The sequence below is a fragment of the Gymnoscopelus braueri genome (assembly GCF_963280865.1).
Source record: "Gymnoscopelus braueri genome assembly, chromosome: 7".
Taxonomy (NCBI): domain Eukaryota; kingdom Metazoa; phylum Chordata; class Actinopteri; order Myctophiformes; family Myctophidae; genus Gymnoscopelus; species Gymnoscopelus braueri.
The window spans coordinates 49,511,227-49,534,210 of NC_137608.1; the positions used below are offsets into that span (position 1 = coordinate 49,511,227).

The 22,984-nt window shown below is 39.8% G+C and overlaps 3 protein-coding genes across 3 annotated transcripts in view; 1 reads left to right on the plus strand and 2 right to left on the minus strand.

The window, feature by feature from the left end:
- LOC308089370 (H-2 class II histocompatibility antigen, E-S beta chain-like) overlaps window positions 1-12,815 on the minus strand; it is a 39,863-nt gene extending 27,048 nt beyond the window's left edge. The window contains exon 1 of the mRNA XM_080434053.1: window positions 12,785-12,815. The gene's annotated coding sequence lies outside the window, so the exon portion shown is untranslated. The remainder of the gene's footprint in view (window positions 1-12,784) is intronic.
- LOC308089100 (H-2 class II histocompatibility antigen, E-S beta chain-like) lies at window positions 2,398-9,580 on the minus strand (the record flags this gene model as incomplete). The annotated part of the gene is made up of 5 exons (XM_080433671.1): window positions 9,473-9,580; window positions 8,091-8,348; window positions 5,488-5,760; window positions 3,283-3,502; window positions 2,398-2,479 (listed from the first exon to the last, which is right to left on the minus strand). Exons 1-5 carry the CDS (start codon window positions 9,537-9,539, stop codon window positions 2,398-2,400), a joined length of 900 nt encoding a protein of 299 aa, XP_080289797.1. The 5' UTR covers window positions 9,540-9,580.
- Window positions 12,816-14,178: 1,363 nt separating the features above from the next.
- Window positions 14,179-21,096, plus strand: LOC308089101 (endosomal/lysosomal proton channel TMEM175-like; the record flags this gene model as incomplete). Its single annotated transcript, XM_080433672.1, has 10 exons — window positions 14,179-14,299; window positions 15,303-15,341; window positions 15,445-15,542; window positions 15,662-15,713; window positions 16,909-16,944; window positions 17,337-17,420; window positions 18,519-18,683; window positions 19,599-19,677; window positions 20,049-20,184; window positions 20,409-21,096. The coding sequence occupies exons 1-10, from the start codon at window positions 14,183-14,185 to the stop codon at window positions 21,094-21,096; spliced, it is 1,494 nt and encodes a 497-aa protein (XP_080289798.1). The 5' UTR covers window positions 14,179-14,182.
- Window positions 21,097-22,984: the final 1,888 nt, after the last annotated feature.

Sequence of the window (22,984 nt, forward strand, 5' to 3'; positions counted from 1 at the left end):
ACATATTAACACTTTAAAATAATAACCCTTAAAATAGTAAATGAATCATTCCCAAATTATTATTAATATGTCATTCATAACTTGTTAAATGTTTGTTAATGATTTAACGATTTAAAACTATGCTATAAATGGATAATAGATCATGAACAAGTTATTAGTAAACTTCTTAAAAAACCTAACCTCCCAGCACCCTCCTTGCAACTACAGTAACCATCAAAGTAGAAACAACATTTGACCAAAACATTGTCAATAGTGTATCTTAGTAGGAAGCCCAGCTCAGTTGGTAGAACACTCACTTTTGGACCACAATGTTCTGTCTTTGATCCTGCTAGTGATGGAATGATCTGCTAGTGATGGTTTACCAGGATAGCTGTTTCACTTATTACACAAGCATGTTGTTTTGTGTATGTTTTCTAGTTTTATACACTTTTATACATTGAAAAAACAAAAAAAAAGTTTAGTTAAAAGAAAGAGGAAGTGAACCTGGGTGTGTGGGAGGAGTCTAGAGATTCTCATTGGTTGTCGGCACCAGAATACGACCTGATAGAAGAAGAAGAGAGACAGTTAAACCAGACACATCATCATATGTACTGTATTGTGTGTATTTCTCCATAAAATGAATAAATGTGAACACAATAACACAACAACACAGCAACATTAGGGTTGTAATTAGACATGTTAATTAAACATGCTAATCACCTCGTTTCTTCCACTGGTAGTAGATGAATCCAGACAGGAACAAGACCAGACCCAGAACCAGACCTGATGCTCCCATAGCCACCTTGTTCTTCACTGACTCTGGCATGGAGTCATCTGACAATATAAATATCATATCATATCAGTAGATTAAAACACCTTGTTCTTCACAGACTCTGACATGGAGTCATCTGACAATAAGCTACAACAACCAAACACAATAAACAATAAACAGACAACACAGTCATTGTGAGTCTGTTCAGTAATAATGAGTCCAACCCTATTGGTCCAGTCCTTGAGGAGTTAGTCACCTGATGTGACATGTCCTTCTTAGAGCTAAATACATCCAAAACAAAGGATATGATGATAGATTTTAGAAGACATGAATCAACCTTTTACTATGATGATTATAAACCAGGCTGTGGAATGTGCTAAAAGTATCATGGGACAGAGTCATAGACTCAGAACTGTGAGGCAGTTTGTAAAAAAGAACATCAGCACTTGTTCTGTCTAAGAAAACTGTCTTGTTTTCACATTGAAAAAAACATGATGACTCTTTGATCTGCTTTATCAAATCAATCTGGTCTTTTATCCGTTTTTATCAAATCAATAATCTCATAGGCTACGAGCTTGTAGATCTGCTATTTTTTTTTTAAATCTTGAACTTTTGTGCAAATCTTTGAATATAATTTATAAAAACATTTTAAACAACATTTTTAACTCAAATATTTGCTTCTGGGGGGTCCCTGGAACAACATATTTTGATGGGGATCAGCGGCCAAAAACATACAATTTTGGGGGTCCTTGACAAGAAAAAGTTTGAGCACCACCGATATAGCAATAATAGTTTCTTTCCGAAAAATTAAGACTGTTGAGAGACGTTTGACAATTACAAATGTTCGCTTTAAAACATATATGTATTCAAAGATTTGCACTTAATGTTCACGATAAAAAATAAACATAGCATATACAAGCTCATAAAAGCGCGGCACAAGCTCATAGCGCGGTGCCGCGCTATGAGCTTGTAGATCTGCTATTTTTGAAAAGTCTAGTTTTTTTCAGATAAATTATGACATACAGTATTTGACAGTTAAAAATGTTCACTTTAAAAATATATACAAATATTCGTGAACATTTGTGCAAATATTTGCACAAATGTTCACGATTTTTCAAAAATAGCAGATATACAAGCTCAGAGTGCGGCACTCAGTGCCGCACTCTGAGCTTGATATTCATGCATTTTATATATTTCTCAAATGTAAAATGCCTGCTTTCTAGCATTGGACAAACAATATGTGGACTCTTATCTCAGTCAGTATAAGAGCGCTCTTGACCACTCTTAAAATATGCTCTTACCTAAGAGAAGAGCAAAGTAAGAAAATATTACTGAATCCCCCACAATAACAAAATAAGAAGAAAATCAAGGATAAGAACAAGAAGAAATGTGTTCTTAAATTGTTTCCTGCATGAGGCCTATTGCTCTCTTTTTAGAAGCCTAGTCTAATCCACCACCCAGTGACGTAGTCTCTGGAGTTTCAACTGTATCTGGTTGTGGAATGAATGAATGAACTATATTTCTTTCAACTGACCATCAGCAATGACTTCATATCCACAAAAAAAGTGGTAAAGTTCATTAACGATGACATGCTCATGCACATCCCAAGGCTTATATGTGCTATTTAGACAGTAGATTACACTAGTTTATAGTAACTGACCCCAGTCCATCTTGATAGGCGCGGTCAGGCTGGGATGTTCCACCATGCATGTGATCTTCTCTCCTGATCTGTAAAACAAATGGCCCATTAATTGGTAGGCTTATATTATGTGTCACACACACACACACACACACACACACACACACACACACACACACACACACACACACACACACACACACACACACACACACACACACACACACACACACACACACACACACACAGTAGTAGTAGCCGATCTACACGCTGAAATGTGCCGCGATTCGACACATTGAGCCGTTGATCTTTGTTAATATTTTGTTTGACTATTTTTGTGTAGGAGCGTGAATGCCCCGCTGGGCTCTCCTCCGCTTTAGTATTTATTGTGTATTCCACTATTCCCTCCCCATTGCAGAAAAAAATAGGAAGGCAAGCGGCAGAAGAAACTTAGTAACGGGATACGTTATAGCGTATTCCTGTGTGTGTATTCATGTATAGCACACTTGCGCGCCGGTCTCTGTGTGCGTTCGTCATGAGTGCACGACGACGAGCTTGCTGCGTGGTTGTGTCTGGAGTGGACTGGTGATAAACGTGTGTGTGTGTGTGTGTGTGTGTGTGTGTGTGTGTGTGTGTGTGTGTGTGTGTGTGTGTGTGTGTGTGTGTGTGTGTGTGTGTGTGTGTGTGTGTGTGTGTGTGTGTGTGTGTGTGTGTGTGTGTGTGTGTGTGTGTGTGTGTGTGTGTGTGTGTGTGTGTGTGTGTGTGTGTGTGTGTGTGTGTCACTTAATATTAGCCTACCAATTAATGGGACATTTGTTTTATTTTTAAGAATATATGTATAGGTGTCTATTAGGTGTGTATTTCTATGTATAGGTGTCTGTTAGGTGTGTACCTGGGTGTGTACTCCAGGTAGGAGTGGTACTGGTAGTACCAGTCTCCATCAGACAGCTCATCGGTAGAGGAGAGACCGGAGGTCAAAGGTTCTTGACCTCTCCACCAGGTCACCAGGATCACTTTAGGATAGAAGTCGTAGCTGCTGCACCTCAGCATGTGAGTGTGTTCACCACGACGAGGGGGAGTCTCTGACTTCAGTCTCACTTTGGGCTCCACTCCTAAAAAAATATGATTATTATTATTACATATTATCATTATTATTATTATTATTATTATTATTATTATTATTATTATTATTATATACCAGTAATAGGAACATGTCATTATCATTAATAATTGTATATCATCCAAATAAGATCCAAATTATCCAGAAAGCCGCAACACACTTGGACTTCAAACAGCCAAAATGTTAACATTTCCTGGCTCTCCCCTGTTCTCCTCTCCCTCCATTGGCTCCCACGTGCTGCCCTCACAGAGTACAAAACACTGATGTTGGTCTACAAAGCAACCATATGACACCCCCATATCTTCAAGCCTGATCCAACCCTACAACCCCTTCCCGCTCACTCTGAATCTTCTCTAAAAGACCCTGGAAAATGCTCCACACGTCCTAGACTCTTCTTCCTTCTTTAAAACACCCTGGACAACACTCCACACGTCCTACACTCTACTCCCTTCTCTAAAACACCCTGGACAACGCTCCACACGTCCTAGACTCTTCTCTCTTCTCTAAAACACCCTGGACAACGCTCCACACGTCCTAGACTCTTCTCTCTTCTCTAAAACACCCTGGACAACGCTCCACACGTCCTAGACTCTTCTCTCTTCTCTAAAACACCCTGGACAACGCTCCACAAGTCTTAAACTCTTCTCCCAAACGGTGGAACAAACTCCCCATTGCAGTTAGAGCTGCAGACTCACTCCCAATCTACCACCATAATCTGAAGACTGTAGCACTAGACCTAGCCTTGATGACCTTGCAGGCTTAAGCAAAATCTATGGGGAACATGTGTTGCTAACTTGCTACTGGAGTGACTCAATCACAACAATTTATACCCTGGTGTGTTGTCATTTATTTGTTAACTTTTCAAAGATTAATTGAATGGTAAAATGTTTTATATGTGGAACTGGACACATTAGGCAATAACATGGCCTTATCAATAATCAATTTCAGGGTCTATGTTGGTGATTTATATAGGCACGGTACTGTAGCATATCAAAGTAAGTGTCAGTGTTTGGCCACCAGATGGCACCAAAGAATAACATTTCATAGAGTAGCCCTACTGTAGATTCTACAATAGTCTACAGTTTTCTACAAAGTAGAATTCATTTATATAATTTAATTTAAACATATTGAATAATTCACAGTTACACAGTGCTTTATAACAACAATAAACCATTAAATATCATTTAATGAAAATAGTTCAAATGAACTAGAGTAGAAACAAACAAAATAATATATAAATAAACAATCCTGTAAAATATTACCAAAGTGATTAAAAACATACAAAACAAACTAGTAAAGACAATAATTCAAATATTCATTTAAAAACATTAATCCTGGTGTCTCTGTTTTAGGCAGGTCATTATATGAGGGTGAAAACACTCAGAAATAGATCTATATGTTTCATTTATACTCTGTGTACGATGGTGACACCACATGTTGTGAGCTTGTAGATCTGCTATTTCCACTGCGTGACAGCGTGTTAGGATAGAGTATAAATCAGGCTTAAAGGAGTAGTTCACCCCAAAAATGACTTATTTTCTATCAATTACACCCCATGAAGCATTGAATTCATGGAGATTTTTTTAGTTTTTGTCTCATTCCTGAGACAATAATTTGATGACCGGCGGTCTCTCCGGTAGGAGACTCAAAGAGTCTCCTTTGAGTCTCCTACCGGATACATTAGCATCTTTCCACCGGTAATCAAATTATTGTCTCAGGAATGAGACAAAAACAAAAAAAATCTCCATGAATTCAAGGCTTCATGGGGTGTAATTGATAGAAAGTAAGTCATTTTTGGGGTGAACTACTCCTTTAAGTGTTTAAGAGGATCTGAAATGTTTGTCAGCAGATTAAGTAATGTTTTATAATCATTATCAGATCAATATTAACACCATTAATCTCTGAATAGAATCATGTGATTTCATGTTATAGTTTATGAGGTGATGAGTGTTGAGTGCTGCTCTGATATCAGCTCACCTCTCTTGTTCAGAACAGAGGAGTAGTAGCCCTCAATGTTGTGTTTGCAGAATGCCTCTCGTGCTGCTCTCCTATAAGCCAGTGCTCCAGGATCTTTATTGAGGCGCTCTGCGTTCATCACACCAAACTCAGTGTATCCAACATACTGATCTACTCTACTGTCCCACCTGATGAACTCATCACCATCGAAATTAGCTGACTGTATGTACTGTATGTCCTTCAGCTCACTGGAGTTAAACACACAGCGCTGAGCCTGATAGAACACATATCCATCTGGAAATAGACAATTAAAAATGTCATTAATGTTCAGTTTTATTATCATCTGTATAATATCAACACTAGACTTTAACTGCCCCCCATCGGCCAAATATGTCACTACATAAAGTCTAAAACAGGTTCAGGATGTGAAATCTGGCATTAAAATGTTTTGAATATATATTGAATATCTTAAATACAATGTGATAGAGCTACCAGTTAAGTTTTTCTCTCTGTGTGTCCGGTTGTCTAGCGTGGCTGAGTAATGTATTAAACATTAAACAAGGACTCTGTCTGTCTGTCTGTCTGTCTGTCTGTCTGTCAAGTCTCATAGCGCGGCACCGAGTGCCGCACTACGAGCTTGTAGATCTGCTATTTTCAAACATTTTAGTACTTTTACTTTCGGTACTTTAAGTCAATGTTGATGCCAATATTTTTGAACTTTTACTCAAGTACGTTTTGAATTCCGGACTTTTACTTGTAACAGAGTACTTCTAGATTGCAGTATTGATACTTTTACTTAAGTAAAACATTTGAGTACTTTTCCCACCACTGACTCTAGTCAGCAAACAAGGTAAATAGTCACATAAGTAGAGAGTAGAGAGAACAATGTAGAGCCTCAAAGAAACTATAGGATACCAGGTCAATCATTATAACAATCAGCTGAGTTATATTAAACAAATAAAAGTCATTATTTACACTGTAATTAAAGCCTGCATTGCAATCCTAAACGAAAACACTAGACTGTTGCTTTTGAATTTAAATTGCAATATTTTATGTAACCCCCAAATGTATCAAATAAATCATCATTCAATTCAAATAATTGAATGAGTGCATTGACTTCTGGGGGGTCCTCAGATAACTTTTTTTGGGGTCCCCAGATGATTAGCTTAATAGGTAACATTGTTTTCTCACTCAACAGTAAACAAACCAACTTGCATTATAAGTGGATACAGGGTATCTGCACATTTATAAAGTGACAATTTAATGACTTAAGACCTTTTTAATAGCAAATTGGCCAAATTGTCAAATGAATAAGAGAGAGGCAAACGTTGTGACAATAACCGATCTACAAGCACACAAAAATATGATTATTTTGGGAGGTCCCGAGTTCAAATATGATTACACAAGGTGATAGGCCATACCCAGAGATTCAAACTAACCCCCCAAGGTGATAAGCCACGCCCACCCCCAGCCGATAGCAGATCTACAATATAGAGAAATACTCTGTTACAATTAAAAGTCCGTAATTCAAAATGTACTTGAGTAAAAGCACAAAAGTGTTTGCATCAAAATGTACTTAAAGCACCAAAAGTAAAAGTACTCATTATACAAAATGTCCCATTTCAAGTTTTGAAATGTATACGAATCTTTTGAAAATAGCAGATCTACAAGCTCACAATGCATCAAATCGTGATCAGTGACGCATTGTGAGCTTGTAGATCAGCTATTTTCAAATGGCCTATATGGCTGAAGTGGTTACTGTATGTTTTGTAATAATAATCAAAATCTACTAGTAACTAGTAACTAAAGTTTTCAAATACTTGTAGTGGAGTAAACTACAATATTTGCCTCTGAGATGTAGTGGAGTAGAAGTAAAAGTATTGGAAATTGGAAATACTCAAGTAAAGTATTAATGCCTCAAAATTGTAAATAAGTACAGTACTTGATTACATGTACTTAGTTACTCACCTCTGTAATTTAATTCATGAATCACAGGAACATTTTGATGGTAACTGTTGTATAATCGTATTATCTTGGATTTTGGGCGGCCATAGCTGAGTGGTTAGTGAGCCCGCCTAGGGAACCAGCTGGCCCTGGTTGCCCCAGGTTCGATTCCAGGCTATCCCAGCATATGTGCCGATGATATGAAATTTGTCCCTGAGCAAGACTCAAAACCCCACACCAGGTGAATTAACATAGGAATGAGCCTAGATGCATATCAATTGTCCATTGTGTGACCTGTAGTGTAGGTGTTAAGACACGTGCGCGTGACCTCTTTAAAATAGTGTCCCACCAGAGATAGATTCACCAAATCAACACTGGATACGCTTCCTCAGACGCTTTTTGGATGCTATACGCTTCAAAAAGAAAATCTTTACAGTATACTACGTATATAGTGTAACACGGTAGAACACACCACTGCATCTACATAGTTGTACCATCTACACCTCACCTACAGCTCAGGATGTACTCCTTGAGCACATATTCATGTTTACTAGAAATACATATTATTTAGAAAATATTTCACCATAAATGCTTAATATACATGTTTAAACATTTTCATTCATGTTAAATATATTCAACCGTTTTAGTTAATAACTATTGTGTTCATAGTATTCATGTACCTTTCACTGGTGGTTTCTTCGTGGCAGTGCGAATGGTGTCCAGGTTGGCTTTGCAGAGCGCCTGCTGATTCAAAGCTGCTTCATAAGCTGCTGCAGGCCAGGTCATATGATCTATAAACGGAGGCTGAGGCTCCACCACCTTCCCTTTGTTGAAGTCTGCGTACGCCATCACTTCACCATCCAGTGCATACATGTACTCTTTATATGGGTCTTTAACTGTGTCTGAACAGCCAACGACAGTAATGTCCTCATGGAACACTGGAAATAAAACAAAGATGACATTAAATTCAACAACAAACTTCTTCACAGTGACAATAACACATAATCATCATGTTAAACAATCATGTTTGCAGTGGTGGAAAAAGTACTCAAATATTTTACTTTAGTAAAAGTATCAATACTGCAATTTAGAAGTACTCTGTTACTGTCTGGAATTTTAAAAAATACAAAGGTATAGGTACAAAGGTATAGGTATCAAAATGTACTTAAAATCCCAAAAGTAAAAGTACAAAAATGTTTGAAAATAGCAGATCTAAAGTAACTAGTAACTAAAGTTTTCAAATAATTGTAGTGGAGTAAAAGTACAATATTTGCCTGTGAGATGTAGTGGAGAAGAAGTAAAAGTACTGGAAATTGGAAATATTCCAGTAAAGATAAAGTATAAGTACCTCAAAATTGTATTAAGATTTTAATTAACCCTGTCAAGAGTTCTACTCGGTTCTCTTCCATGATATGGAGACATTGGCGTAACAGCCTCTACTGACTTTGAACAGCTGTAGTTGGACTGTTTTTTATGTGTTTTTTATGTGTTTATTATTTTATTGTTTTTACTGTGTGATTGTCATCTGTTGTATGGACCCTGAGTCTGAAATAAAGATTGAATTGAATTGTACTTGAGTACAGTACTTTAGTAAATGTAATTAGTTACTTTACACCACTGCATGTTTTGTTCTTATATGAAGTGAAAGGTTGGATATTAAAAGTAGCTTCCTGTCAAACGTTTATTATGAAAGTAATTCATACAGAATGATTTATTTCATGATGTCACAACAACAGTTCCTAACATCTGTTTTAATGTTTGTATTTGGACCAACATTCAAGATCCAATACTGTATATACAGGTAGTAAAAGTGTGTGTGTGTGTGTGTGTGTGTGTGTGTGTGTGTGTGTGTGTGTGTGTGTGTGTGTGTGTGTGTGTGTGTGTGTGTGTGTGTGTGTGTGTGTGTGTGTGTGTGTGTGTGTGTGTGTGTGTGTGTGTGTGTGTGTGTGTGTGTGTGTGTGTGTCATGTGCTTATATTGTGCATTATTCATATTTGGTTTTATATAATAACAGTAGATAAACATGTATATATTATATAATAACATAAATATAATGTACTTACTTCCTGGGATCGCTTTGACATGAAGTACAGAGGAGAGGATGAGGAGGGTGGCTGTAATCTTCATCATCACTGGTCAAACCTGAACTGAATTTAACAGATGAGAATAAACAGATCAGAATAAACAGATCAGAATAAACAGATCAGAATAAACAGATCAGAATAAACAGATGTTTACTGAAAGAGAAGTTCTGGAGTCTGAAAGAGAATGAAGGAGGACTCGTTCTCTAGTTCAGAAGAATCAGCCAATCAGATTAAAGATATGATGTTACATCATCTGTTTCCAAGAAGACGACAGTGTGGATTATTGCACATATCATGAACAGTATGTAGCTGCTGCTTATGCACCTTATGTCTCCTCATGTACATGCTGTACCTTATGCACCTTATGTCTATGCACCTTATGTCTCCTCATGAACATACTGTACCTTATGCACCTTATGTCTAACCTCAAGTACATGCTGTACCTTATGCACCTTATGTCTATGCACCTCATGTCTCCTAATGTACATACTGTACCTTATGGACCTTATGTCTAACCTCATGTACATACTGTATGTAAATATCTTTGTTTAATTGTCTCCGCCAGGCCGAAAGGCATGGTGAGAGAGTATGTTTTACCCTCCGTCCGTCCGTCCGTGTGTCCGTGTGTGTGTCTGTTTGTCCTGTCCGTGTGTTAGCAGCTAATCTCTGGCACCGTTGGCCCGGTCGCTGCGAAACTGTGCACACACACTCCCTGGATGCCAATTCAGAACCTCTGCCTCAAAATTTTCACATGGGCCTGTTATAGCGCCACCTGGAGGCCGATTTGTGCAAAGCTAATTTTTTTACATTACTCCTACAGATTTTATCCAAATCTCATGCAAGTCGGTACACAGTATCTCTATAGTCATGTGATCAACACGGATCTGTCCGATTTCACATAATCCATCCTCATTGGCTAAGGTTCGCTTCCAAAATTTGCAGGATTGGTCCGTTTTGAACAAAATGCCTCAAATCATGAACGCAGCTTGCGATTTCCGTGAAATTTCACAAACACATTCCCACTAGGCCAAGACAGAAATGCCAAACTTTTTCACATTGGCCTGTTATAGCGCCACCAGCAGGTCTAATTTAGCAAAAAAAGAAATTGGAACAAAATGCCTCAAATCATGAATGCAGTGTCCGATTGCCGTGAACGACCTAAGAATAAATGGCACCCTTTTCACATTGGCCTATTATAGCGCCACCAGGAGGCCACAATAACGTACCTGACCTGGCGGAGACCTGTGCTCTGAGGAGCACTTTTTCTAGTTCATCTTTCATTCTCTCCTTGCCCCCCTCCCCCGTCTTCTTTTCTTTCTCTTTCTGAAAATAACTAAAACGATGGAGCTGCGCTAAAAATAATTCACCCACATCTTCACACATTTAACCTGTGATGTGACAATAAAGATGATTCTGATTCTGTTGAAGAGAAACACAAGAACGAAAGAAAGAAAGAAAGGGGGAAAACTTGAATCAGAAAGTAAAATATCTGGTCACTTCAGAAGAGAATATCCAAATAAAATGCTGGAGCACTCCACTGGTCTACTCTGCACATATGTATTATTATGTAGGGTGACAAGGGGGTGCAGTCTCTGAAGACCATATTCACAAGGCGGCCATTTTGCTATTAAGTTAATGAAATGCCACCCTGTTTATTCAATGCAAAATGCAAAAATGTCTGCCATGTGAATATGGTCTATTATTTCCAATTCCATAGTGTAAAATAATACCAGTTAGAGTTCCATAGCTTTTGTCCCCCCCCTCCTCCCCACCCCCCCCCCCTCCGACAAAATCTTGCCCCCCCTACTGACAGAGGATAAAATCGCTTGTCTGCGTGCGTGCGTGCGTGCGTGCATGTGTGTGTGTGTGTGTGTGTGTGTGGTCAGCGTCACTGGTAAAATGCTGTTCATGTTCATTAAACATCAATCCAAGCCTCATTACATCTCACTGCTGAAACCATCAAATGTCTTTAAAAACACACTGGTCATGTGATCAAAGTGTGTGTGTGTGTGTGTGTGTGTGTGTGTGTGTGTGTGTGTGTGTGTGTGTGTGTGTGTGTGTGTGTGTGTGTGTGTGTGTGTGTGTGTGTGTGTGTGTGTGTGTGTGTGTGTGTGTGTGTGTGTGTGTGTGTGTGTGTGTGTGTGTGTGTGTGTGTGTGTGTGTGTGTGTGTGTGTGTGTGTGTGTGTGTGCGTGCGTGCGTGCGTGCGTGTGCGTGCGTGCGTGCGTGCGTGTGTGTGTGTGTGTGTGTGTGCGTGTGTGTGTCATTTGTTTGTATTGTGCATCGTTCATATTTGGTTTATAAACGTGTATATTATATAATAACATAAATATAATTTACTTACTTCCTGGGATGCTTTGACATGAAGTACAGAGGACAGGATGAGGAGGGTGGCTGTAATCTTTATCATCACTGATCAAAACTGAACTGAATTTAATAGATGAGAATAAACAGATGAGAATAAACAGATGAGAATAAACAGATCAGAATAAACAGATGAGAATAAACAGATGAGAATAAACAGATGAGAATAAACAGATGAGAATAAACAGATCAGAATAAACAGATGTTTACTGAAAGAGAAGTTCTGGAGTCTGAAAGAGAATGAAGGAGGACTCGTTCTTTAGTTCAGAAGAATCAGCCAATCAGATTAAAGATATGATGTTACATCATCTGTTTCTGGAAAGAGGACAGTCTGGATTATTGCACATATCATGAACAGTATAGCTGCTGCTGATGCACCTTATGTCTAACCTCATGTACATACCGTACCTTATGCACCTTATGTCTAACCTCATGTACATACTGTCTGTAAATACATTTGTTTAATTCATCTTTTATTCTTTCCATGCCCCTCCCCCGTCTTCTTTTCTTTTTCTTTCTGAAAATAACTAAAACAATGGAGCTGCACTAAAAATAATTTCACCCACTTCTTTACACCTTTAACCTGTGATGTGACAATAAAGATGATTCTGATTCTGTTGAAGAGAAACACAAGAAAGAAAGAAAGAAAGAAAGGGGGACAACTTGAATCAGAAAGTAAAATATCTGGTCACTTCAGAAGAGAAAACCCAAATAAAATGCTGGAGCACTCCACTGGTCTACTCTGTACATAATATGTATTATTATGCAGGGTGACAAGGGGGTGTGGTCTCTGAAGACCATATTCACACGGCGGCCATTTTGCTATTAAGTTAATGAAATGCCACCCTGTTTATTCAATGCAAAATGCTAAAATGGCCACCATGTGAATATGGTCTTTTATTTCCAATTCCATAGTTTAAAATAATACCAGTCAGAGTTCCATAGCTTTTGTCTCCCACTCCCTGTCTCCCCCCCTCCCCTCCCCTCCTCCTCCTATCTTGCCCCCCCTACTGACAGAGGCTAAAATCGCGTGTTTGTGTGTGTGTGTGTGTGTGTGTGTGTGTGTGTGTGTGTGTGTGTGTGTGTGTGTGTGTGTGTGTGTGTGTGTGTGTGCATGTGCGTGTGCGTGCGGTTGGTTGAAGCTTCTCACTGGAAACTCCCCAAACTTGTATTTCACTTCCTGATTCACTCAACAGCCAATCAGGATTATTATTTTATTAAACATCAGCAGTTACTAGAGAGAGAGACATGTTGATGTGAACAATCTGACAGACTGACTGTACATTTATTTATTTATTGTTTTATTTGACTCGCTTTGACAATGTAAACATATCATGGACAATAGGGACACTTTGAATCTAATCTATTCCATTTCACAGTGAAATGAGCACCAACAAGGGTTAAATAAAGCTTAGTTTAGGACCAATCAAGGACTTGTTGATCTAGGATTTATTTTAATTAGAGTTGTGTTGTTCATTTTAAGCATTGCTTAACAAATCTGCGATAACATCCTTAGATTAAAACTGAAAGGGTGCACCCCCCCATTCCTAAACCCCCCCGGGGGGGGGTTCGGAATGGGGGTGTGTATGAGTGGGGGGGTTTAGGAATGGGGGGGGTGCACCCCTCAAGGGGCGGTAGTGACGGGACACATCCGGTGAAAGGCGGAATTACACCCACTGTAAACAGGAAGTAAACCAGGGGGGGGGGGGGAATGGCGTTCGCCACAGACGGGATTAAAACACTTCTTTATTGAAAAATACGGACTAATACATTGCGCAAAGTCTCCGATGCGTGACTTAACATTTGGGGCAACCGGGTAAGCACCTTATATATTTGTTCTGTACATGTACGGAGAAGTACGGGCTTTACTGGTGAAAGTGCATGACGCACTGGCTGGGGGGTGCAGGCCAAGACCAGATACGAAAGTAAAAGACAGACTCGATAAAATACATCTATGATAAAGTCTAAGGCTAGATTAATGTGGTTGTTGTGGGGCTGTCAGCCTGGCACTACCAGTATCATGACATATTAGATAATATGATAATTATGATAAGGTTGTTGTGGACCAGGAGGTAGGGCTGGCAGCCTGACATTATCATGTCATAATAGATTTATTGCCATGTAAATAATTGGAGATTATAACGATTTAATTGTTTATTTGGCTTGGAACATTGGAATAAGAATTTTAAAAATACATTTCTGTTTGCCTTTTAGGGCTTTTTTAAACAATAATTGTGTTTATGCAAATGATGTAATAGCTGTCTAATAACTGTGACAGGCCTACCAGGAGGAGGAGGACATGGAGAAGCAGAGGAGGAACATCATCATGATGATGGACCATCATCATCATCATGCAGCGCCTGCTGGACACAGCAGCACTCAGTCCTCTCACAGACTGCTGGCCTACAGCGACGCACTCATCTCTATTATAGCTACAGTCATGGTAGGACTGCATTACAACTCATTATTATAATCTATTATAGCTACTGTCATGGTAGGACTGCATTACAACTCATTATCATGATCTATTATAGCTACTGTCATGGTAGGACTGCATTACAACTCATTATTATAATCTATTATAGCTACTGTCATGGTAGGACTGCATTACAACTCATTATCATGATCTATTATAGCTACTGTCATGGTAGGACTGCATTACAACACATTAATATGATCTATTATAGCTACTGTCATGGTAGGACTGCATTACAACTCATTATTATGATCTATTATAGCTACTGTCATGGTAGGACTGCATTACAACACCACATTACTATTATAGCTACTGTCATGGTAAGGAAGACATTACAAACGTTACATTTATTATGTCAGGACAATAAGGAGTTAAGGACATAAACACTGATTTATAATACAGGTGGGGTTGGCGAAAGGGCCTTTCTGTGTGGAGTTTTGCATGTTCTCCCTGTGTCCCCTAGGGTAGGTACCCTCACAAAAACATGCAGTAATCCTGGTCTCTATACTGCCTCCCCCTGGTCAGCCGGGGCGCCTGATGGAGGGGAAAGGAACTGGTTGGAATAACTTGTTCCTTCCACGCGCTACGTCCTACCGGGGAAACTCCCCCCTGTCAGGTGATAAGTAGAAAAGGCATGGGTTTCCGAGGCGAGGTGATAAGAAGCAGCCTGCTCACTCCTTATGCATTGAAGGAAGCATGAGCTCAGTTCGGGGCTCTCCCCTGACTGGCAGAGGGAGAGTAGCGGCCAGGATTACAGCTTAGGCATTGGCACTGGGGGAAAAATGGGTTAACAAAAGTCGTGGGATAAAAATAAATAAAACAAAAAAGAAAAACACAAATTGCTAATTAAAGGTATAATATAATGATATGCATTTGGATGATGCATCCCGAACCCCTCCCCCCCAGTTTAACAACACACATCTTCCACCTGTTACACTTACCGAACTGCTTGTTTTTCTTTTATTTATAGATATTACCTGTTGCACATACCAAGATTGCAGATAACGAGGTAATAATGAGCTAGTATTACACACTCTTGATGCAGAACAAACAAATTGCTGTAAATAGTAAGGTTCTATGACATAGTAAATCCATGTGTGTTTGTCTGTTAGGAATTAAGGGAAAGCATTCAACTGATGCTGTCAACAAAGATTGCTGTATACTTGATGACATTCATGATTGTCACTATGGCATGGGCTGCTCATGTTAGGTATATGCTATAACTTTATAGATTTTAAGTTTTTTTTCACATGATCTTTTATGTAACAGTGTTTTTGTTTCTAACATGTTTGTCATTCATTCATTCATTCCTGTTTTATGTTTTCACAGATTGTTTCAAGTCATTGAACGAATTGACGATAGTCTTGCACTTCTGAACCTCGTAAGTGTCAAACAGCCGTGACTTTAAGGTGGCGTTAGTGATATGTTTTGGTTGAAACAAAATGTTTGTCATTATACATTTGAAGCTATAATTATAGTGTTTGTTCAGTAACAGGGGGTCTCTCCAGCTCTTCAATAAACAGAAAGTTAATGTTCAGGTGGGTTGCCAATATCATCCAATCAAGAGAGCGTGCCCATTTATCAGCTTCACTTTAGTGTTCCAGTTCCATTTTTGTCTGCTAATGTCTTTGTGTAATCACTTCCAATTTCACTTGTTCATCTTGTATCCAGTATAAGTTCTCTATCCTGATTGGATAAAATTGTTATCCCGACATGAAAATGTATTTTTATTTTTTACTAAAGAGCTGGAGAGATGGCTAGACCCTGTTACTGAACAAACACTAGCAATGATTACTATCACAATATAGAGCTCTTTAACACTTATTTTAACAAAAAATATCACTTACTGGCTGCACCTAAAATGTTATTACTTTACAAATAGTTCATATCCTATATATTAAAATTGGCTTAAGGGAGGAGCGGCTGGCTGGCCGGCCGGTGGACCACAGCCACGTCACTCTGACTCAGACATGACCATAAACATACCCGATATGCCCATATATAGACATATATGGAGATCCAGTTGTCCAGAGCCACAGATCCGACTGCTATGCACACGATATGGTCATGTGCACATATGGGACCGACCAACTTCAAACTCGGCTTGCACATCTGCAAGGACTGTAGATAGTGTGGTGCCTACCGGATATGCGGTTGTCCAGAACCGCCGATCCGACCGATATGTCCATATATGGGCAATTGGGCATATATGAATATCCAGTTGTCCAGAACCACGATCCAACCAATATGCCCATATATGGGCATATCCATATACAGGGTATGGGCATATCTCCATATATGGGTACAAAATGGACATAGACAGACGGGGACTCTGACAAACTCCCGGCATATGATTCAGACATATGGGTCGGATCGGCGGTGCGACGTAGGTGTGAGGGTCACGTACGTAGTGGCCCGAACCTCTAGTAACTAATATGGACCAAATATACGTTAGAGTTATGTCATTCCTTGAATGGTAGTAGAGAGTGAGTGGATAAAATAGTAATGTCTGTTTTTCTCTGCAGAAAAGGCTCCCTCTGTTCTAGTTTTAAGTTCTGCTCTCGGTTCTGTTTCAGGCCTGCATGATGTTGATAACGTTTCTACCTTACACAGTGAGTATAAGTGGACTGGGAGTGCTGCTCACAGGCATTGTAATAATGTTAGGCAGCTGTGGGTCTGTGAAAGGGGTATGAGTCTCTGTTCTTACTTCTTTTACATCATTATACACTGCTGCAAGAGTGTGTTCTCACTCAGTCAACCTGTTTGGTTAAATAGCTTTAGTAGTTGTAGTTGCATGTGACTAAACATTGAATGTCCATGACCATGCCTCCTTCACACTTGCTTTTTACACAGTTTCCTCATCTGGCTCATATTGTTTAAACAGGGTTCAGAATGAAACATAAAGCCGGTTGATTCTCTTGTTCACAACAGAACAGAAAGCGTGGTGACTCTGGTGTTGTTTTTCCACACTCGTAACAAGGTTGTCTTTTTCTTTCCTCTGCAGTTCAGCCTCATGGCAACCTTCCCTAACAACATCTTGGGGATCCTGTTGTTCTGTGCGTGTGTCATGGTGATAGGTTTAATTCAGGTAAGGAGCCTGCTGTGCAAAATGAACAGAGAGGAATCAAAACCATGAGGAAATGCCTGTGATTTTTATTTAGTTTTAATACTTGTATTGCAGTTGTTTTGCCTCTTTCAGGTGACTTTCATGAGCGCATGGGGGGGGGGGGGGGGGCTGTTTTAAGTGTCTTGCTCAGGGACACTTTGACACATACGGTACATTTGGCGAGCCGAGGGTCAAACCGATCATCCAATTCCCAGACAGCCTCTCTACACACTCAGCATTGATGACCCATTGATGATCTTTTTCCTACAGTTAGTATGTGTCATGTGTAGCAGAGAAGGCCTGCTTTGATTTCTCTAATTAAATTAAAATTTGTGTATTCACTAACATATTGTTGATGCCGGGCAGAAAGCCCGGCATCCATATTTCAACTTTTTTAGGTTTGTTCTTGTTTTGTAAATTAATGCCCTACTTCGTTGCATAAGAGTGTCCCTCAAAATATTTTAGAACATTTGTGAAAGTGGTTAAGTCTGTCTGTGGGTTTTATAATTATTTAACCAATGCATAGTAAAGGATTCATTGGAACACAGGTTCTTTTTTCCATTTCCTGAAAAAGAATACAGGATTTCCATTCTATTTGTTTGCCATGATTCTCCTTTATTTCTAATCAAAATAAAGGAACACTTGAGCTCACCCTGCCTCTGCTACCTGAGCTCAAGTACTAACAGATCCACTCCAGAGCAATGCACGCACATCCAAAACAAACACGGATGAAGAATACTAAAGATCAAGAAAATAAATAATTATCCACACACCACTCTAAATGCTCCCTTGTATTGGAGGTACTAAGTTTCGCCCATCAGGTCTTCATCAGGTACACGATGAGGAGGTTGGAGTTTTAGACACAAGGAAATTTAAACCCTATGGTCGCATAGGACCACTACTAGTTGAAAAGTAGTATTGCCTGAAGCATGAAGCGCAACATCTACCCCTGCCCAAGCAGGCATTCTGTGTGACAGAAATTGTGTTTTCCGTGCTGGAGACCTGCATGTTCGAATCGCGGGAAGGACATAAATCTTACGTAGTGCAGCTTTATCCTCTGTCTCTCTCATGTGTCTCCAGGCTGTGATTGTGGTCTATGCGTTCAGCCGTCCGTTCCTTCTGAACGAGCAGATCCAGATCTCAGAGAACCAGACCTTCTACAAGCACCACATCCTCAACGTCATCATGAGGGTTCCCATCATGTGTTTCTTCGCCAGTATCTTCGCGTTCATATTCTTCCAAGTGGTCGGTGGTGCTTTAAAATCTTCTCTCTTTCTGTCTATTCATTTGCGACAAGAAACGTGTCAAGCTGGGTTCTCTGGCGTGCTCGTCATAGATCGAGTTGAGAGAACAGTCTGACTGCCTTTTGTTTAAGAGTAGTCAAGTTGACCCATTATATATTTTCTTAAATACTAGAGTTCCTTTCAATTGTCAAGCATACAGTATCTTACCTAAATTGGACTGGCTTTTTACTACTACTAAGCAAGGTAGTTAGTAGTTCAGCCAGCTTGTGTGGTGGAAGGCAAACAGTACGGTACCCGTAACTACCACTGGCAGTGAAACACTGTCTTTGCATCCCTGCAACTTCCATTGGAACGCATATTTCCGAAGGCTGGATATTATATTGTCAATAAAGAGAAGGAATTCCCTTCTACCTGACAATGTGGACAGATTAGACTTCTTGGCACACAGCCTGAAGAGTTCATTTGCAAATTTGTGGATTTAACATTTTCCAAGCTACTAGGCTTACTTTTCATTTAAAATGTTGTTGTTTTATATGGGCATATGAAACTCAAACACTTTTATCCACTGCTAGGCTCTGCAATGTTGCCCCCCACTGGATCTATAATGAATTGCAGCTTTTGGATTGTCGGGCCAGCCCTACATATAACATAAGGGCAGAAGTATTAAATATTCTCTTAAAATCTTGTCATAAACATATTAATATTCCTGCATCCAGTGAGCACCTGAACTGTTGTGTCTACTAGTAACTCGCACAGCTTTTTCTTAGACTATGAATTGTTGTACTATATATGCAATTTAATGTCTGATTTGTACTTTTTAACTGTTGTTATTGTAAAGCACTTTGTAACTTGTTTTTGAAAGGCGCTATATAAATAAAGTTATTATTATTAACTTTGTTTTCATTTTGTCTCGCAGGCCTACGTGCTCTTAGCCATTGTGATCTTCGTGCCATACATCACCCAGTCGTTAAAGTGGTGTCGCAGCAAAGCCATCGGTAAGGAATGATTCATCTTAAGCAGTGTTGGGCAGTAGAGCCAGTTGGTATCTTATCAATAAGGATCTTTAGCTGGATAAGAGACCACCGTGAAGGTGGGTAGGTGGTCACCTAAAGCTGGAGCATGTAACTCCGCTCTGGTTAAGAGCTCCTGTGCATGTTCTTCTAGCTCAGCTATTCTTCTTGAAAGATTTTGAAAGTTAAAGTTAAGTGGTCTATCTGTGGATTTATACATATTTAACCAATGAAAAGTATTAAAGAGCTTATAACTAAACAATAACTACATTGGGTCCATTAGAACATAGGCTCCAGTTTGGTTTTCTGCTTAGATCATTCTTTTGTAACAGAATATGAATGTATGTTTGTTTCAGGTCAAAGGGAGGAGACTCCAGAGTCCATGCAGATGTTTTTGTACCACCCCAATGAACCCCTCAGCAAAGAGCGCGTGGAGGCTTTCAGTGACGGAGTTTACGCCATCGTAGCCACACTCCTCATCCTGGACATTTGGTTTGTTGAATCCCTTTATTTTGTTGTCATAATACAGTAGGATTAATGGAGGGTAAATACCTTTTTTAAATCAATTATTTTCACTGAAACATTTCAGTACAGCAGGCCACATGTGCCAAGGGATCATCAAGTCCGTCGACTTGAGCGGTTCTTTTGTGTTTTATATCGATGTGTCAAAGAAAATCTGAACTAATCACCGTTTCCATGTCCTGTGGGGCCTTCAGCGAGGACAACATTCCCGATGCAGACACGGTACAGAAGCAGTACGGCGGCAGTCTGGTCGCAGCTCTGCAGGCCTACGGCCCGGAATTCCTGGCTTACTTCGGCTCCTTTGCCACCGTCGGTCTCCTCTGGTTCGTCCACCACTCCCTCTTCCTCCACGTCACCAGAGCCACGCGTTTCATGGGCCTTCTCAACACCTTCTCCCTCGCCTTCGTCGGAGGCTTGCCTCTAGCCTACCAGCTAACCCACGAGTTCCCGCGCAACTCCCGCAACGAGCTGGAGGCCATTCAGATCAGCTGTGTCATCATCTTCTTTGCGGGCATATTCCAGCTAGCCATTTGGATCGTCGCACTGTTTGATGAACGGAACACTCTGCACCCAAAAGTGAGATACGGTGGATCAGAGCATGCCTTTATGCTAGCGAAGCTAGCGTTGTATCCGAGTATAGCGTTCGGGACGTTTTTTCTAACGTGTATTTTGAGTAGATTTAGCACATCTATCTTTCACCTGATGGAGATCACGGTGCCATTTGCCTTTCTGGTGTTAAGGTTGTTGGTACGTGTTGCCTTGGCGCTTTTGCGGTTAATGTTCTGTCCTGATAGACCAGATGTTCAGTCGGTTTTAGAGGAGGAGGAGGAGGAGGAGGAGGAGGAAGACCCTAGATTGCCCTTTAATGCACTAGTCACTTAGCTTTGAAGGAAGTGGCCATTGGAAAGTGAAATGTTTGTTACTGGAAATGGGCATTGCAAATATGCATGGCCTTAAGGGGGAATGTGGGGTTAGATTGATCCTATTTATTTAGATTCAGGTGAGCGGTACCTTAAATCTGATGTGAGGAATCATTACAAAATAATCAAACACGATAAGTTTCAATTTAAAATCTTAAGTACTGTGCCGTTTAAGGAAAAGCACACAAAAAAAGAAATGGCAAGGGAGGCAAAACTGAAACATTGTGACATGCTTTAAGAACTTGTAGAGAATGAGCCGAAGGAGTCCCGTCTTGTACCGTTGGGGCAAACAAACGAGGGAAGTGATAGCAGGTGAGTAGATACTGCAGGACTGATGAGGGAGTGGAGACAGGTGTGTACAGTAGGTAACACTGAGGTGAGGCGAAAGGAGAGAGACAGACTCCTCCTGAACAGTATTATTGGATCAAGCTTATAAAAACTGACATACAACGTGTTGATATCTTTAGTTTTGAGGGCGTGGATCAGTACATAAATTGGGCCAATCATCACAAAAATGTAAGTACCTGAAACATACCCTGTGTAAAATTACTTTGAAATCACACAATAGCAATTTCGGTTCCAAATACATGGACCATGGGCTCTGTGAACATTTGGCTTGAAATCAATGTCAGTTTGTCCAAACATCACCCAACCAGGTATTTTTTATGAAGCTGTTGGATTATTTGGCCTTAAATTAATGGCTGTACAATTGTAATAGTTGGAAGCTGTCTTTAATACAGGTGTTGGAAACTTCATCTTTATCTAATTCATCACCTTCCTCTTTAACATCTTCTATTCTGTGCTTGGACCCCATTAGTTTGCTGCTTGTGGATGGCCATAATATTTTAAAGTGCCAATTGGATGTAGAAGGGTAAAGTTCAACAGTAGAGAAATGATAATGCAGTTGGAGATGGATTCTTCCATTTTTGGCTTTGACATAGCAGGGAGTGATCGACCCCTGGCCACAGTCTGATGTAGAGTCAACCCCCCCACTGGACATTGAGGGTTAGAACAGTGGGGAAAGTTCAACGACTTTGGAGTAGCAGGAGGTGGAATTGAGTGTACTGTAGATCATGGGTTCCCAAACTTTTCAGCCCGCGACCCCAAAATAATGCGGCCATTGACTTGCACGTTCGGTGCGAATTTGTAATGTATTAAACTGGTAAAATGTACCATTTGTAATCATTTTTAGATTGTATTTCATCCATTCTGTTGAATTACAAATTTCAAATGTTTTAATTTATTTTTTAATGACCCAAAATAAATTCGCGACCCCACCGTCAGTGTCCCGCAACCCCAAGTGGGGTCGCGACCCCAACTTTGGGAACCCCTGCTGTAGAATGGAGGGTATTTGTAGTAAACTGGGTGAGTGATGGGCTAGAAGGACAATGAAGCATTGAGGACTCTCCTCAGTGGGGTGTTGTATAGATTTGTCTGTAGAACGATGAATGAGAATCTCTTAAAATGTGTGTGATTTGGAGGAATAACCTTGATATCGAACACAAACTGAAGATGCATAGACACTCCGTCCAGTTACTGTTATGTTTGATTATGACATGATGATAGAAGAGTGAACTGTGTTTAGTTACAGGTTCAAATGTCAGATGTGCAGGCCATATCTAATCAATGTGTTGTGTTCGCCTTTTCTTTTAAAAAGCAATTTAAATATTGGAGTCAGTGTGTGATTCAAAAATGTTTGTGTGTAATGCCACCCCTTTTAAACCTTTATTTATTTTTGTAGGTAGGTTGTTTGTATGTAGTTCTGCTAAATGACTGTAATGTTCCTTTAATATTTGTATATCTACTCAGTTTTGAAAGAGACTTGGGATATTAAACTTGGAAATTGTTTC